The sequence below is a fragment of the Acomys minous genome, assembly GCF_964271855.1.
Source record: "Acomys minous genome assembly, chromosome: 12".
Lineage (NCBI taxonomy): Eukaryota > Metazoa > Chordata > Mammalia > Rodentia > Muridae > Acomys > Acomys minous.
This window is the reverse complement of record NC_140493.1, coordinates 81,592,494-81,610,998: the sequence shown is the minus strand read 5'-3', so window position 1 is coordinate 81,610,998 and position 18,505 is coordinate 81,592,494. Positions and strand designations below refer to the sequence as shown.

Below are 18,505 nucleotides of genomic sequence, written 5' to 3'. Positions count from 1 at the left end.
CTGTCTGTCTCTCTGTCTATGTCTGTGTGTGTCTCTCTGTCTCTGTCGCTCCCTGGCTTTTCGAGACAAGGTTTCTCTGGGTAGCCTTGACTCTGTAGACCAGACTATCAGCAAACTCAACAGAGCCACCTACCTGCCTCTGCTTCCCAAGTGCTGGGAGTAAAGGCGTGCACCACTTACGCCCAGCTCTTACTCAACTTGAGGTCTCTTGGAGCTGTTTGCTTCCCTTGGTGCCCTTAGTAGCTTTCTCTGTGTGTTTGCAGAGTACAAATGAGCTGATAGGCAGGGTAGCCACAGACACAGGAGCTAGCGTCACATTAATGTTCTTTCCTAAAGGACATTGGCAGAAGCAAAGATCTCCACACCGGAGGAGCAAGTAGATTGCAGAATGGCAGTGTGAGGGTGGGGAAGTCTTTGTCACTTGTCAGGAAACTAGATGGCTGCAGAGGCAAGCCTCCAGCGCACACCCGCCTCCTGCCTGTGTGGTGTGTCAGAGCATCTCTGCCAAGGATGCTCTTTTGGGCAGTCAAATCAGATCACCACGCCAGTGGCAGGAAGGCCCAGCCCTCATCCCATCTTCCACCTGCTGAGATGCCCTCTATTGGATGCTAGGGGCCTCTGGAGTATTTACCCCCAGAGTCAACTGTGTCTCCTGCTCCTTCCTGTCTGTCTCTTTGTGCTTTGAAGGGAAGCAAGTGGGGGTGGTCTTCGGGAAAGACATAGCTAATCTGTACATATTTGGTTTTCTTTAGATTCAGTGCTGTCCTGGGGGCCTTACCTGTACAGCATGGTGAGTAGGTGGGTCCTCCTCGCTGCAGTCTCCCGGGGGTGGGGGATGGGGAACCACACCACAGTCCTGCTGATTCCTTTGTTCTCCGGGGGCGGTGTTTTAGTTGTCTTTATTGCAAGAAGCTGGCAGGAAGCAACTGATGGGCGGCAGAAGGATTTGTTTTGGTTTATAGTTGGAGAGAGTGTGGCCGGTCCCCCCTGCCCCACCCCCCACCCCAACCCAACACACACGGAAGACATAGCAGCTGGGATGGGAGGCTCCCTGCCTGTATCTGGGTGGATAAGGGAGCAGAGAGAGAGGGATGCTGGCAATCCTCCGGCATTCCTTTCCCCTTTATGTTCAGCCTAGGACCCTAGTCAAGTGTTGTCTACACTCCCACCTCACAGGCACACCTGACATCAGGCCTCACTGATTGATGCCCTGGGGATTTATTCATGGGGCTGGAGAGATGGCTCAGTGGTTAAGAGCACTGACTGCTCCTCCAGAGGTCCTGAGTTCAATTCCCAGCAACCACATGGTAGCTCACAACCATCTATAATGTGACCTGACACCCTCTTCTAGCCTGCAAGTGTAGATGCAGACAGAGCAATATATACATAATAGTAAATAAATAAATCTTTAAAAAAAGAAAAGAAAAAGGAAAAATCGTGTGTGTGTGTGTGTGTGTGTGTGTGTGTGCGCGCGTGCCCGCGCGCGTCTGCGTGTGCATGTTGTTGTTGAAAATCAAATCTTATATGCAGAGCAAGCACTCTGCAAGCTGGCTTAGCCCCAGGTGTGGTCCTATCAAGGATTCTTCCGTTCTTGAGGCGGGATCCCATGGGTCCTATAGCTTCTTGCTTACTCCACCAACCAAGCTACACCCCTCCCCCCAAAACCTGTGTAGCCCAGGATGACCTAAAACTCACAGAGATCTGCCTATCCTCTGTCTCCATTTCAGCCCAACACACTACCTTAAATTCTCTTGTTTTTATAAGACCTTTCAGATAACCTCCTCCCCTAAAGCTGAAAGGTTGTGGTAAACCTAAACCTTCATTTGCCTACTCTCTTGATTCATTTAACAGTCTACTCTGTCTCTTCCATTGATAAGTATATGACTTGGGGCTGGGGCTATAACTTGGTGGTAGAACGCCGCCTAGAATGCACAGGGTCCTGGGTTCGATCCCCGGCACCTCTCTGAGGCTCCTCTTTTCCTTTCTCTCTCTCTCTTGTTCTTCACCTGCTACAGCAGCACCAGATCCACGCTCCCTAGTCCATCAAAAAGTTTTTGTCCTCCATTTATCTTCCAGTCTCTCCTTGACGACAAAGGCTTGGCTGAGGTGTCCGACATTGCAGAGCAAGTCCTCAATGCTATAGACAAAGGCTTGTACAAGGAGGCCACTCAGCTGTGGGGGAAAGCAGAGGTGGTCATTGAAAAGGTAAAAGACTCGGCTCTGGGCTAGCAGGACATGGCTTTTCCCTGGGGGGGGTGGGGTGGGGGGCTGGGGATGGGACCTGAGGTTGATGTTGTGAGCATCCGCCTATCCTGGGTCTCCCACAGATTTAGAACTACTTGCATGGTAAATAATAAACCTACAGGGTCTTAGCAATGGCATAGTGGCCCTTTACAGGGTCACAAAGCTTCCTAGGCATTAAACAACCTTCTTGTCCCTGATTGAATGTTGGGATTCTATAAGAAAGAATTGTCTGGTGGCCCATCGTGGTGGTACATGGGTGTGATATCTCAGCACTAGGGAGGTACAGACAGAAGGAGCAGAAGCTCGGGGTCACTTTAGTTACATAGTAAGTTTAAGGTCAGCTTAGGCTACATGTGACCCTTATTCAAAAACCCAACAAACAAACAAAACTATGCTCCAGTGGCTTAGTATGATAGTGTACACCTGTAATCCGTTGCAAGAAGCAGGAGGACCAGGGCTTCCGGGCGATCTTCAGCTACATAGCTTGTCTGAGGCCCCACCTGCACAACATGACATAACATCTCCAAACACCGAAGGGAAGAGACCGCCTTACTTCAGATAGTTTTTGTTTTGTTTTGTTTCTCTGTGTAGCCTTGGCTGTCCTGGACTTGCTTTGTAGACCAGGCTGGCCTTGAACTCACAGAGATTGCCCTGTCTCTGCCTATCTAAGTGCTGGACTCACAGGTGTGTGCCACCACTCCCAGATCAACAATATGTTTTCTTTCTTCCTTTTTTTTTTTTTTTTTCGTTTTTTGTTTTTTGTTTTTGTTTTTGTTTTTTGAGACAAGGTTTCTCTGTGTAGCCTTGGCTGGCCTAGATTCACTTTATAGACCAGGCTGGCCTCGAACTCACAGAGACCTGCCTGCCTCTACCTTGCAAGTGCTGGGATTAAAGGCATGCGCCACCACGCCCAGGAACAATATGTTTTTTTTATTTGGATTTTTGTCAAGTAACATTCTTCCTTGAAAGAAAGAGAAGATGGCCAAGAGGACATGCTGTCACTCCAGGCTCCCTGGTCATTGACACACAGGCCCTTGCGTTCCATTGTGCCAGGGTTTCCATGAGCTATGTGCACAGCTGCTGTCTAAGCCTTCAGAGGGGCTTTCTTACAAGTTCAGTAAATGTATACGCCTACGGTCATCCTCGGAAAGCCGAGCACCTTTCAGATTTGCATCTTTGATGGTGGACAGAGAAAGAAACCATCTGAACGCACTCTTTATTTCAGAACACAGACGGGGTAAACTTCTACAATATCTTAACTAAAAGCACTCCCTCAACTGCTACGGGATCGGGCCTTGAATTCCTCCGGAGCCCCTTAGGTGAGTGTACCTTGCCACGGTTAGCCCCTGCCCCGGCCTCTATGCAAGACGATCTGGCCTGTTACTAACATGAGATCATCTATATAACAGAAACTTGGCTTCTTTTAACTGTAGCTTGCAGAGGCTTTAAGTGTATTCACAGAGTTGCACAGTCATCACCACAATCCAGTTTTAGAATATCCCCATCACCCCCCCAAAAAGATCCCACACATCGGCTTGCAGTCACTTTTCCCCTCCCACTGCCAGCCCCAGGCAATCACTAAGCTGCTTTCTGTCTGTCTGGGTTTTGGCTTTTATCCACATTTCTATACAAATGGGATCATACAGTAGCTTTTGCCGTCTTTTGATTTGTTTTGTTTATTTGTTTTCAAGACAAGTTTTCTCTGTGTAGCCCTGGCTGTCCTGGACCTTCGTCTGTAGTTTAGGCTGGCCTCTGAACTCACAGAGATCCACCTGCCTCCACCTCCCAAGTCCTGGAATTAAAGGCATTTGCCACCCCCTGGCCTCCTATCTGTTTGTTGTTGTTGTTGTTGTTGTTGTTACTTAGCATACTTAAACACGTGATTTTTAGCCAAAGGGCCAGGAAGTGATGGGAACCAACACCTTTTTGATGTAGGAGGCTTAAGAATCATACCCAGGCCGGGCGTGGTGGCGCACACGTTTAATCCCAGCACTCGGAAGGCAGAGGCAGGAGGATCACTGTGAGTTGGAGGCCAGCACGGTCTACAAAGCGAGTCCAGGACAGCTAAGGCTACACAGAGAAACCCTGTCTCAAAATAATAATAACAATAATCATACCCAGGACCTAGTACACCCTAGCACCTGTTTTGCGGTTGAGCTACACTACAGGGGAAGCAGTTTCTGCTCACGGAGCTGCGGTGTCACGTCTCTGCAGGGCTGACTGGAGTGGTCTCTCCGTGGGCCCAGCTTGGCTTTGATTGTGAAATGCCTGAAACACTCCCTCAGTAAGGAAGAAACACACAGAGCTTGCCCACCACTTCTTCTGAGCCAACTTCCTTAGTCCCTTCAGGGCAATCCCAGTGGCCCCAACGTGCATGGAATACAGTTATCAGTATTAACGGATCCACTTTCAACCTGCTTCTGGCCTCCTTTCTCCTCTGCACCGATCAAAGTAACATATTTTCCTTTTCCAGGAAAAAAAAACCCTCCCTCCATGGTGCCATCTTCCCCCTGCAGCTTGGGAAAGTAGTTCTCTGGGGTCCTGATCCCAGAAGTCCTTTGACTCACTCTGTACCACTTTGCTTTTAGTTCGTCTTTGTCAGCGTCATGTGAGACACCTACAAGGAGATGCTTTGAGTCAACTCATGAATGGGCCCATCAGAAAGAAGCTCAAAATCATCCCAGAGGATTGCTCCTGGGGAGGTACCTTCCCTAATCACTTCCCCTTTGTAAGAGGGGGAGGGGCGTGCGGATCGAGAGCCCTTAATTCATAGAATGGGTCTCCTTGGTGATGACGGTCTGTAGTACGGAAAATAACCTTACTGTCTGCGGCAGACGTAGAATCAGTCGGTGACGTAGCAAACGTGATTGAGCATGAGGAGCTGGCAGAGAAGTGGGTGGGAAGAGAAGTGGCATGTGACTGATTATGAATCGATTATTGTCGAAAACCTGATATGAGGGCATGGGGACTCTTACAGTCTTTACCTTCATAACAGTGAAAAAATAAGAGTGGCGCGTGGTAGTGCATGCCTGGAAATTCCAGTACTTAGGAGGCTGACACTGGACATAGGAGCATTGCAAATTTGAGGCCAGCCTGGGAATTTATCAAAACACTGTCTCTAAAGTAAATAAATAAATAAATAAATAAATAAATAAGTAAGTAAGTAAATGGCCAGGGAGTTGGCTCAGTGGTTAAAGCCACTTGCCATCAACCTTGATGGCCTGAATTCAATCTCTGGGACTCACATGCTGGAAAAAGAGAATGGACTCCCAGAAGTCCCAGAAGTTATCCTCTGGCCTGGACCAGATGCACCACAGCATCTGCCTGTCTCCACCCCAACCCACCCATCAGTAAATAAATAGAATTTGTAAAAATTATGATAAAAATGCAACATGTAAGGCCACAGCTGGCCACAGTGAGATTTCTAGTCAAAGGTCCTTTGAAGGATATCAGACAGTCCACGTGCAATGGGCAGGTTTTGGCCAGTTCCCATTGCTGGCCTTTCAAACATTGCTGCTAGATACAGTCTGCCACGTCTGTGTTCTGCTCTGAAGGTCACAGTGTGGAAATACTTGAGTCTTTAGAGATCAAGTCCAGATTGAAACCTTGGATAAGTTCCTACTTAGTCCCATAGGGGCCTCTGAAGGAGTAGAGTGGCATTTGTTTGGTTTGCATCCAAGTTACCTACCCCAAGGCTACAAGGTCGGGAGGCCTCTTTCTCGGGTCACCCCTGCCCCCTGTAGCTGCTCAGAACTATGTTTTGGCTTTTGCCCTGACTTTGTTAGGGGTCATGGGTCATTCCCCACACAATCTGCATCGCTGGGGCTCACTCCCCATTCAGGATCTTCATGTCTTTTGTTTGTTTGGTTTGTTTTTCCAGACAGGGTTTTTCTGTGTCGCCTTGGCTGTCCTGGACTCCCTTTGTAGACTAGGCTGGCCTCTGCCTCCCGAGTGCTGGGACCACAGGCTTGCGTCACCACCCCCCGGCTTGTATCTTCACATCTTTGAATCAAATAAAAAGTCAGACTGTGGCATTAGACACTGCAGGGGGATGGGTATAGTGACAGACATTTGTAGTCCCAGTTCCCAGAAGGCTCCTTCCTTGACTCTGAGGTGGTCAGTCAGTCTGAGATCACTGTTGGCTAGTTTCACCTGGCTGCGTTCCTCAGCCTCTTCGAGCATCATTTACCTCCAGTTTGCCCAGGCTCCTTACCTTCCAGGGATGCTGATGGCAAAGCGGAAGCTGCTTCTGTAATATTTACCTAGCCTAGTGCCTGTCAGGTAAACGGATAAACATAATTGTCGCTCGCTACGATGTTGGGGCAGGTGGTCGGGCATGAGCAGGAGTCTGTGCTGTCTGCTGTCCTGCCTGGTACTGTTAGCGATTTGCCTTTCCTGGAAGCCCGCTTTGAAGTAACTTGGGCCTGGTTTGGATTGTGGTAAGACAGTTCTCTGTCCAGCTTCAGAACTTGGGACATGGCCCAGGTACTACTTGGCACCAAACTGACTCAGGCCCAAAGCACAGTGTATTCCCAAATGGACCAGCTAAAGGATTTCTGGGCCTCTGACTCTGTTTGCTTCTGCAGATTTCAGCTCCTTATGGCACATGGCATGTCCTCTCATCACAAGCTCCTGAGCAAAGGGACAATGTGCACTATTTTTATTTAATTTCCACCCAGCTATTGCTGACCAGTTGGTCACTTTGTGGCACACCTGTCATTCAGCCTTTGCTACCTAGGGACTTTTAGGTACCATACCTTAGGATGCTTGGACTGACAGATGCCTGTTCCTACCTGCTGACTCTTTCTCCTTCTCCTTTTGTAGGCCAGGCATCATATGTGTTCTTAAGCATGGAAGAGGACTTCATGAAGCCTGTCGTCAGCATCGTGGATGAGTTGCTGGAAGCTGGGGTCAATGTGACTGTGTATAATGGACAGCTGGATCTCATTGTGGATACCATGGGTAGGACCCAACTCTGAGGGACACACAGAAGCAGTCATGGGTCAAGCTCTCAGGAAATGGCCTGCTAATGGAGACATTAGCCTTGGGGTTGGTGGCATTAAGGCCAGGAGGAATACCATTTCCTGCTACATCCATCCATCCCTGACTTTGACTCTTGAGGTATGATACATGAGAGAATTCTGGATCTTTCCAGTTCTAGGGTGCCTAGGTGTGATTAAAGAAAAGAATATAGCTCTGAAAAAAAAGAAAGAAAGCAAAAAAGAATAATAGTTGGGCATGATGGTGCATGCTTATAATCCCAGCACTTGGGAGGCAAAGGCAGGTGGATCTCTGTAAGTTCAAAGTTAGCCTGGTCTACCAAGCACATCAGGACAGCTAGGGCTACACAGAGAAATCCTGTCTCGGAAAACCAAAAAAAAAAAAAAAAAGATAGAAAAGAAAAGAATAGTATCCAGCCCTGTCCTGCTGAAGTCTTCCTGGCTCTTGGCCAAATACACAAATACACTTCTTTTTTTGTTTCTTTGTTTTGTTTTGTTTTTTGAGACAGGGTTTCTCTGTGTGTAGCCTTGGCTATCCTAGACTCGCTTTATAGACCAGGCTGGCCTCGAACTCACAGCGATCCGCCTGCCTCTTCCTCCCAGGCGCTGGGATTAAAGGCATGCGCCACCGCGCCCGGCTCAAATACACTTTTTAATTGAGGGAAAGCTTCGTCTTTATGGTGTTACAGAAGGCGTTAACCACTAACCCCTAACAACGCTGTCTCCAAGGCCCCAGGAGAATTGGTCTCTATAGAAAATCAAGCAGTGGCCCACAGCCCACAGCCTTGCCTGAAAGCCACCTGCTCCCTCTGATAGCAGTAGAGTCCTGTGGTGCCTAGAGACCAGTTCTTAGAACACATAGGTGTGCCTATTGGCCCAGGCCTGGGATAAAAGCTACTGAGATAGGATGGTTCAAATCGCAGCAAAGCCAGGATGAGCACCAAAGCAAGTTCTTTTTCTTTTCTTTCTTTTCTTCTTCTTCTTCTTCTTCTTCTTCTTCTTCTCCTCCTCCTCCTCCTCCTCCTCCTCCTCTTCTTCTTCTTCTTCCTTATTTTTTTTTTGTTGTTGTTTTTGTTTTTTTGAGACAGGGTTTCTCTTTGTAACCTGGCCTTACTAGAACTCTCTTTGTAGACCAAGCTGACCTCCAATTTACAGAGATCCACTTGCCTCTGCCTCCTGACTGCTGGGATTAAAGGCATGCACAACCACTGCCCAGCAGAGCAAATTCATTAACAACCTGAAGGACTTGCAATTTATCAAGACAGTCTCTTAAAAAAAAAAAGAAAGAAAGAAAAAGACAGTGACATTTGAAAGTTTAAAAACAGGCGGCTGGAGAGATGGCTTAGAGGTTAAGAGCACTGTCTACTCTTCTAGAGGTCCTGAGTTCAATTCCCAACAACCACATTGGTGGCTCCCGACCATCTTATAGAAGGATCTGATGCCTTTTTCTGGCCTGCAGGTGTACATGCAGATAGAGCACTCATATACATAAAATAAATAACTCTTTAAAAAAAAATAGCTGAGAATGCTAAGGCATGCAGAGAAACCATGTCTTAAAAAACCAAAAAAAAAAAAAATTTTTTTTTAAAAGCCAGGTGTGGTGACACATGCCTTTAATGCCAGCACTCCAGAGGCAGAGGCTGGCCTGGTCTATAAAGAGAGTCCAGGACAGCCAGGGCTCTGTGTAATAGAGATGCCCTGTCTTGAAAAACATAAATAAATAGATGAATGAATGAATGAATGAATAAAAAGTTTAAAAACAAAAATAGCCAGCCTCCTAGTTGTGGGATTTTTCATTTAGCCCAGGTGTTGGTGGGAACCTTTTAGAAAGGGGGCGGGAGCCTGGAACAAGATCCCAGGGATCTGAGTGCACATTACATTTGGGAAACACTAAGTTGTAAGAGCTAGATTTTTCCGCCCTCTGTCCCCGACTCCACCAAGCTCTTATACTGATACTGTGCCCTGTGCCCCTCACTAGGTCAGGAGGCCTGGCTGCGGAGGCTGAAATGGCCACAGCTGTCCAAATTCAATCAGCTGAAATGGAAGGCCCTGCACACCAACCCTAAGTCTTTGGAAACGTCTGCATTCGTCAAGTCTTATGAGAACCTATCTTTCTACTGGATCCTGAGGGCGGGGCACATGGTGAGCATCAGCCTTTTGTTTTAGACTTAAGGATGGCGTCATGTGGGAAGCCGCGGTGTTTCATGCCTATGTCCACTGCTGGACTGGCCTTCAGAAAGAACTTCAAGCTTGGTGATATTTGGACTCTCTCTCTCTCTCTCTGTGTGTGTGTCTGTCTGTCTGTCTGTCTCTGTGTGTAAGTGTGTGTGTGTCTGTGTGTCTGTCTGTCTCTCTGTGTGTATGTGTGTGTGTGTGTGTCTGTCTCTATGTGTATGTGTGTGTGTCTCTGTGTGTATGTGTGTGTGTGTGTCTTGGATTCTTACATGGAGGCCAAATTTAATGGGGGAGGGGCTGTTGTCTCCTTCTCCACCTTATTTGTTGCTTGTAAATAGGGTTAGCCAGGGGCTCAGTGTATAGACTAGGTTAACCTTGAACTCACAAAGGTCTGCCTGCCTCTGCTGGGATTAAAGGCACATGTTGCCACACCTGGCCCATTTTGGTTTTTTATTAAGTATTTATTTATTTATTTATTTATTTATTTATTGTTTAATGTGCATCAGTGTTTTGCCTGTATGTATGTGTGAAGGTGTCTCATCCCCTGGAGCTGCAGTTACAGACAGTTGTGAGCTGCCATGTGGTTGCTGAAAACGGAACCCAGGTCCCCTGGAAGAGAAGCTAGTAGTGCTCTTAACTGCTGAGCCATCTCCACCACCACCATCATCATCACTATTATCGTTATTATTTGAGACAGGGTCTCACAGTGAGCTTGGTGTCTGCCTATCTTTCCTTCCCCGGAGCTGAGATTGCAGGCTTATCCAGCCACGACTGCCTTTTCACAAGTGCTAGGGATCTGAACTCAGGTCCTCAAGCTTTTGAGGCAAGCGCTTTACCAATGAGTTTCGCCCTAGTTCTCAACCTGTGGGTTGAGACCCCTTTGGGAGTGAATTTAGCTATCCTGCATGATAGACACTTACATTATGATTCATGACAGTAGCAAAATTACAGTTATGAGGTAGCAACAAAATAACTTTATGGTTGGGGGGGGTCACCCCAACATGAGGAACTGTACTAAAGGGTCACAGCATTAGGAAGTTGAGAACCACTGCCCTAGTCCATGTTTGGGGTTTTTATTTATTTATTTATTTATTTATTTATTTATTTATTTATATTTATTTATTTATTATGTATACAGTGCTCTGCCTGCATGTACACCTGCAGGCCAGAAGAGGGCATCAGATCACATTGTGGATGATTGTGAGCCACCATGTGGTTGCTGGGAATTGAACTCAGGACCTCTGGAAGAGCAGTCAGTGCTCTTAACCTCTGAGCCATTTCTCCAGCCCATGTCTGGGTTTTTTTTTTTTTTTTTTTAATGAAATTCTACTACAGACTAAGCATGGCTGACCCATAAATCTAAAATCCAAAACTGTTAACATTAACGCAACTTTACAAGGAGAAAGGTTATTGCCAGATCTCATGTCACCCAGATATAACGTGTTTAAAAAATTGAATAAAATTACTTTTTGTTAGCTGGGCATGGTAGCCTATGCCTTTAATTCCAGCACTCAGGGAGGGGGTGAGGCAGAGGCAGGAGGATCGCTGTGAGGCCAGCTTGGTGTACAAAGCGAGTGCAGGACAGCTAAGGCTACACATAGAAACCTTCTCCTGAATAACCAAAAAAAAAAAAAAAAAAAAAAAAAAGAAAGAGAGAAAAGAAAAGAAAGAAAGAAAGGGGAAAAAAAGAAGAGGAAGAAGAAGCTTTGGGCACGAAGAGGGACCACTTCTGTGCCCACAGAGGGAATGTACTACTTTCTTCTTAGGTTATGTGTTGGTTGCGTAGCTTTCTCTGAGCTAAGAGAGATTACAGAGACCTTAATCCCAAATGCCTCTAACTCCCCCACCCATATTGGGTGGGACTAGCAAAAGGCAAAGGAGCCCCAAGACCTCATTAACCAAACACCTGAATGTGTCCTAGATAAATACTAGTGTGCAAGTGCCTGGAGCACGGGGGTTGGGGGTAAGAATGGGGCTGCAGGTTTCAGTGGGCCCCAGGTAAATAGATGGGATTACAAACCGAACACTTACTAATAATGAATCATAAGTTTATTTAAAGATAATCCTTTGTTTTGCTGTTTATTAGAGACTAAGGTAAATTTCTGAGTAGTGAGTTGCATATACTTGTATTTTTAAAAAAGATTTATTTATTATTTATACAATGTCCTGCCCAAATATACACCTGCTCGCCAGAAGAGGGCACCAGATCTCATTATAGATAGTTGTGAGCCCCCATGTGGTTGCTGAAAATTGAACTCAGGACCTTTGGAAGAGGAGATAGTGCCCTTAACCTCTGAGCCATCTGTCCAGCCCTATACTTGTATTTTTATGTGAAGAAATACGTATTAGCTGAATATTTGATACTTGGGACAAAGAGGATCTTCAGTATTTTTCAGAGTTTACCTCTATTTTAGTTTTGTAAGGTTCTTTTTCTTTTTCTTTTTTCTTTTTTGGTTGTTGTTGTTGTTTTTCAAGACAGGGTTTCTCTGTGTAGCCTTGGCTGTCCTGGACTCACTTTGTAGTCCAGGCTGGCTTCAAACTTACAGTGATCTGCCTGCCTCTGCCTCCCAAGTGCTGGGATTAAAGATGTGCACCACCACACCATGCCCGGCCATTTTCTTAATGATTTTATTTATTTATTTTTATTTATTTAAGGATCTGTGCATTAGTGTTTTGCCTGTACGTATGTCTCTATGAGGGCATCAGATCCCCTGGAACTGGAGTTACAGACAATGGTGAACTGCCCTATGGGTGCTAAGAATTGAAGCTGGGTTCTCTGGAAGAGCAGCCAAGTGCTCTTAGTCACTGAGCCATCTCTCCAGCCCCATATTTTATTTTCCAGTGTATGTGTCTCTATATGAATAGTTACATGTGTGTGGGTGCCTGTGGAAACCAAAAGAAGGTGTCAAGCTGGTGTTACAGGTGAACCAGCCAACATGGAGCCTAGGAACCGAACTCAGGTCCTCTGAGGGAGCAGCAAGTGCTCTTAACCACTGAGCCTTGCCTTCATCCTTGCTCTTTTGACCTTAAAATGTTTTTAATCACATTAATCTTTGCAGAGGGTTGGAGGTATAGAGGTGAAAAGACAACTTAGAGCTCTTCACTTCTCTCCTTCAGCTTTGTGGGTCCGGAGCATCAAACTCAGGGTGTCGGGCTTGGCAGCAACTGCCTTTCTCTGCTGAGTGTCCTGACATTTTGATTTTATAATGGTCGCCGCTGAGAATGGTGCTTCATAGGACGTAGTAGAAAAAAGTAGGGTCATTTAAAAAATTATTGGAAATTATGTCCTACATTCATTTGGCTTTTTTTTTTTTCCTTCTTGTAACAAATGTCTCACTATGTATCCCTGGCTGGCCTGAAACTCACTATGTAGACTAGGCTAGCCTCAGACTCAGGGATCTTGCTGCCTCTGCCTAAACCCTGGGATTAAAATTGTGGGCTGCTACATCCAGCCAGAAAAAAGTTTATGTGTGTTTGTGTGTGCACACGCATGTATCTGTGCAAGTGCACATGTTTGGGAGGGCACATGTGTGTATATGCAAGCACTTGTGTGCAGAGGCCAAAGGATAACCTGTAACATTATTCTCAGGAACGCTGTCAACCTCCTTTGAGACAGGTCTGTCTTTGGCCCTAGAACTTACCAGTTGGGCAAGGCCAACAAGCCTCAGGGGTCCTCCTGCCTTTGCCTCCCACTGCTCTAGGATTCAAAGCTCATGCCCCATTTTCTTTCTCTCTCTTTTTTTAAAGATTTATGTATACAGTGCTCTCCCTGCATGAGTGCCTGCCGGCCGGAAGAGGGAACCCAATCTCATTATAGATGGTTATGAGCCACCATGGGGCTGCTGAGAATAGAACTCAGTACCTCTAGAAGAGCAGACAGTGCTGGTGCTCTTAACCTCTGAGCCATCTCTCCAGCCTGCATTTCCTTTTTTTTTTTTTTTTTTTTTTTTTTTTTTTTTTTGGTTTTTCGAGACAGGGTCTCTCTGTGTAGCCTTGGCTGTCCTAGACTCACTATGTAGACCAGGCTGGCCTCGAACTCACAGCGATCCGCCTGCCTCTGCCTCCCAAGTGCTGGGGTTAAAGGCATGTGCCACCACTGTCCGGATGCATTTTCTGTTTTTTTTTTTTTTTTTTTTTGAGACAGGGTTTCTCTGTGTAGCCTTGGCCATCCTGGACTCACTTTGTAAACCAGGCTGGCCTCGAACTCACAGCCATCCGCCTGCCTCTGCCTCCCGAGTGCTGGGATTAAAGGCGTGCGCCACCACTGCCCTACTGCATTTTCTGTTTTTAAAGACAGGGTTTCTCTACATAGCCCTCACTGTCTTACTGTGTAGAGCAGGCTGGCCTCGAACTCCTAGAGATCTGCTTGCCTCTGCCTCCTGAGTGCTGGGATTAAAGGCATGCACCGCCATGCCTGGTACACTCAGCCTTTTTATGATGGTTCCGGGGATCAAACTTGGAACTTCATACTTGCAAAACAAGCCTTTTTTTTTTTTAAAGATTTATTTATTATTCATACAGTATTCTGCCTGTATGTGAACCAGCAGGCCAGAAGAAGGCACCAGATCTCAACCTAGATGGTTGTGAGCCACCATGTGGTTGCTGGGACTTGAACTCAGGACTTTTGGAAGAGCAGACAGTGCTCTTAACCTCTGAGCCATCTCTCCAGCCCTCAGCCAGTGCTCTTAAACTCCTAGTCATCTCTCCAGCTCCAGCAAGGCAAGCCTTTTAATGATGGCATATCGCCCCAGTATCATATGGCAATTTTTCACTAAACTCAAGTCAACAACTGAAATAGATTGGTTTGGTTTGTTTTTTGTTTTTTGAGACAAGGTTTCTCTGTGTAGCCTTGGCCGTCCTGGACTCATTTTGTAGGCCTCGAACTCACAGCGATCCGCCTGCCTCTGCCTCCAGAGTGCTGGGATTAAAGGCGTGCGCCACCGCTGCCCGGCTTCAAATAATTGGTTTTTTTTTTTCTTTTTGTTGGGTTTTGGGGACAAACCTTGCTTTAGTTCAGGCTTCATGGTTCTCACACCCCCAACCCTCCTAAGTGCTGTGATCGCAGGCACCCTTGCCACATCTTGCTAGAGGGTTCACAGCTACAGAGTGAATTTGCCCTAGGGTAAAAAACTGTCAGAAAAGGGGAAGACGTACTTGCCCGTGGAAGGATAGACACCTGAAACAGCAGGGGCCAGGGTTAAGGTGGCTTTAGTTATGGATCTGTGAGTGTGAGTACCTTCCCTGCTGAGCCAGGCACTGCTGTTAGAAAGCCTTAAAGTGACACACCCACCGCTACTGTCTGTGAACCAGCAACTCCAGCGTGGAACTCACACTCCTGGCTTCTTGGTTTGCCACATTACCGAACAGCGCTTACAAGCTAAAGTCATCCTTAGCAACTGTTATGAGGTCAGCCCCTCAGTTGGCTAAATGTCATTTTAGGACGCCCCACCGTGGCTTGGTTAGGGGGAGCCCATGACTGTGGATCAGATGGGATGGGAGGGCAGGGATATCCCCCCCAGAGACCGCTGCTCGGCCTCTCCCACTGAAGAAGAGAAGCTGAGGCCTCCTCCTTCCCTCCTTCAATGGTGTAAGGCAGAGTTTTTATTTATATGTGTCTGTTGAGTGCATCCTCGGCTCCTGTTTTATTGCTACAGATATATACATACCGGTGCAACAGTCCCTTTTCTGAGAAGTCAGATTTCCTCAAAACTCCCATGTATGGAAGACTAAAAAAAAAAAAAAAAAAAAAAAAAGCTGGGTGCCTTTAGTCCCAGCACTCTGGAGGCAAAGGCAGGTTGATGGCTGTGAGTTCGAGGCCAGTCTGGTCTACAAAGTGAGTCCAGGACAGTCAAGGCTACATAGAGAAACCCTGTCTCTGAAAAAATTTAATATATATATTCAAAATATATATATATTGAATCAATATATATCAATATATATATTGAATACATATTTTTTTTCTTCAAAAAAATCTGAGCGAAAAGAAACAGCGGGAGCCTCAGGCTGCATGCCCAGCAGGAGTCATTTCTGTTGGTTCTCAGCTCTCTAATTAGGCTGTTTCTTCCCCTCCTCTCTACTATGAACCCCAGCCTGGACCAGGACCTTCCTCCCACAAAAAGAACACATTCAAATGTCTAACATCTTCCTTCTTTCTTTGTTATTATTTATCTTATTTGTTAATACGTGTGCATGAGTGGGGACACACTTGTTACAAAGTATCGGTGGACATCTGAGGATGGCTCACTCGCTACTCTCCTTCCACTTTGTTGAGCCAGGATCTCTCATGTGGGCCCCACAGGCCCCTTAAGTTTCTGGGTGACTCTCTTGTCTCTTTACCTTTCATCTTGCTTTAGGGGCACAGGGGTGGATTACAGATGCACACCACCACATCCGGCTTTTTATTTTTTTTATTATTATTATTATTTTGTTTTTGTTTTTGTTTGTTTTTCGAGACAGGGTCTCTCTGTGTTAGCCTTGGCTGTCCTGGACTCACTTTGTAGACCAGGCTGGCCTCGAACTCACAGCGATCCGCCTGCCTCTGCCTCCCGAGTGCTGGGATTAAAGGCGTGCGCCACCACGCCCGGCTTATTATTATTTTTTTACATCTGGCTTTTTAAGTAATTTTTTAAAGTAATTGTTTAAGTTATTTATTTTTATTTTATGTGCATTAGTGTTTTGCCTGTATGTGTGTCTGATGCCCTGGAACAGACAGTGGTGAGCCGCCATGTAGGTACTAAGAATTGAAACTGGGTCCTCTAGAAGCACAGCCAGTGCTCTTAACCAGTGAGCCATCTCTCCAGCACTCCAAATTTTTTGGGTTTTTTTTGTTTGTTTGTTTCTTTTGTTTTTGTTTTGTGTGTCAGGGTTTCTCTGTGTAGCCCTGGCTGGCCTTGAACTCACAGAGATTGCCTGCCTGCCTCTGCCTCCCAAATGCTGGTATTAAAGAAATGCACTAGCACTAGCTTGCCAAGCAATCACCCAGTTTAAAAATACATATAACTTTTTTTTTTTTTTTTGCTTTTTGGTTTTTTGTTTTTGAGGCAGGGCCTAATAATTTAGCCTAAGCTGACTCCTAGCTTTCTATATATAGCCAAGGCTGGTCTTGAATTCGTGATCCTCTTGTTTCCACTCTCACAGGCATGTGCCCTTGCCCCCTTTTACATGGTACCATGGATGGATCGATGCAGGACTTTATGCATACCAGGCAGTGCTTTTATCAGCTAAGCTACATCCTCCACCCTTGTTTGTTTGTTTGTTTGTTTGTTATGAGATAGGGTTTCTCTGAATAGCCTTGGCGCTCGAGCTCTCTCTCTCTCTTTTTTTTTTTTTTTTTTGAGACAAGGTTTGTCAGCCTTGGCTCTCTTGGATTCACTTTGTAGATCAGGCTGGCCTTGAACTTACTGAGATCTGCCTGCCTCTGCCTCCCTGAGAGCTGGGGTTACAGATGTACACCGCTGTGCCTGGCTCCTCCACTCGCTCTTCTTTCTGCATCATCATCCTTCTTTCTTCAGTGGCCTGGGCCCCAAACCATAAACACAGACTCCATTAGGAAGTCACCGAGCACTGGGGGTGGGTGACTCAGTGGTAAAGCACTGGCCTAACTTGTGTGAGGCCCTAGATTTGGTCCCAGCACTGCTAAAAAGAGAGAGAGGAGGGAAGAAGGGGAGGGGGGCACAGAAAGAGAGGGGAAGGAGAGATCAACAGGTCACCCTGAAGTGGGAGAGAAGGCTCTTTCCTAAATGCCAGCTTCTTCAGGCCCCAACACACTAGGAGCCCAGAAAGACTTTCTTTACAGACAGCTATCACAGATCTTTCTAGATCTTGCCTTGAAAGGAAGATGTCTGCTGGACATGGTGGCTCACGCCTTTAATCCCAGCACTCGGGAGGCAGAGGCAGGCGGATCGCTGTGAGTTCGAGGCCAGCCTGGTCTACAAAGCGAGCCCAGGACAGCCAAGGCTACACAGGGAAACCCTGTCACAAAAAACCAAACCAAACCAAACCAAACAAACAAAACAAAACAACAAAAAAAAGGAAGATGTCTGTCACCCTTGACCTTGACCCAGTGGTTACATCAGGAACACTAATCAAATGCTTCTTGCTTCTAGGTTCCTTCTGACCAAGGGGAAATGGCTCTGAAGATGATGAGACTGGTCACTGAGCAGGAGTAGAAAGCCTGAGCTGAGCTGAGCTGAGCTGAGCTGGAGGGGCCTGGAGCCACACTGCAGCAGAGCCCAGGGTGCAGGTGCTAAAGTGGTATCTATCACAGGGGACTGTGGGAGCTCCTGCCCTCTTCCCCTACACCGGAAGACTGTGGCTTCTTTTCCTCTACTTGCTGAAGAGTATTTAAAACCAGGCTCATTTAATCCATGTGAAGGATTGTGATGGATTGGCCTCTTACTACAGGAGCAAATGATAACCCACGCACACCCCAACAGGTGGGCGGTAGAAGCAAGAGGACAGGAAGTTCAAGAGCAATCTCAGCGACATTGCAAGGTCAGACCCGGCCTGCACTAGATGACGGTCCCTGTCTCCAAAAAACAGAAACAAAAGACCAAAAGTGATTACAGGGAAAAAAAAACAAACAAACCAGTGGGAAAGACACAAAACAATAAACACCCACTGAGCTGCCAACTATGGGTCTTTTACTTGCTACATATCCATATATATTTTTACAAAAATGGAATCCATATTGTTTGCTATTTTGCTCTCTGCTTTGTCCACTTATCAGCATGACCCGCACTTCTTTTCCTGTCAATAAATGTGCTGTGATATTTTTAACAACTGCTGAAAATTCTATTTTGGGATGGTTCCACAGTTTGTTTGTTTTTTTTTTACCAAATTCCCAGTCGTTTCCCTTGGGTGTTTCTGGTTTGTCCCACTCTGCCAAGTCACCCTAGTAACTAATAGTTTTAGGCACACTTCAGCTCCTTCTGGTAAGCTCCTGGAAGGATAAATGTTTAGTCAAAAGATTACCACATTTCTTTGCAATTAAGATGAAAAGCTCCAGGCTTAATGTTTAAACCACAGCTTGGGGTCTGAATAAGTAAGTGCTCAAGTAGTTTCCAAGACAATCTTGGACTCACTGT

At 46.3% G+C, this 18,505-nt stretch overlaps 1 protein-coding gene across 2 annotated transcripts in view; it reads left to right on the top strand.

Moving 5' to 3' along the window:
* The window catches only part of SCPEP1 (serine carboxypeptidase 1), a 34,731-nt gene extending 16,531 nt beyond the window's left edge, over positions 1 to 18,200 (top strand). For both annotated transcript variants that reach the window (XM_084748969.1, XM_084748970.1), the window contains exons 7-13: positions 753 to 790; positions 2,077 to 2,205; positions 3,470 to 3,563; positions 4,833 to 4,946; positions 7,069 to 7,206; positions 9,223 to 9,386; positions 17,525 to 18,200. In XM_084748969.1, the coding sequence (XP_084605095.1) occupies positions 753 to 790; positions 2,077 to 2,205; positions 3,470 to 3,563; positions 4,833 to 4,946; positions 7,069 to 7,206; positions 9,223 to 9,386; positions 17,525 to 17,587 (740 nt within the window). In that variant the 3' untranslated portion in view covers positions 17,588 to 18,200. The remainder of the gene's footprint in view (positions 1 to 752; positions 791 to 2,076; positions 2,206 to 3,469; positions 3,564 to 4,832; positions 4,947 to 7,068; positions 7,207 to 9,222; positions 9,387 to 17,524) is intronic.
* Positions 18,201 to 18,505: the final 305 nt, after the last annotated feature.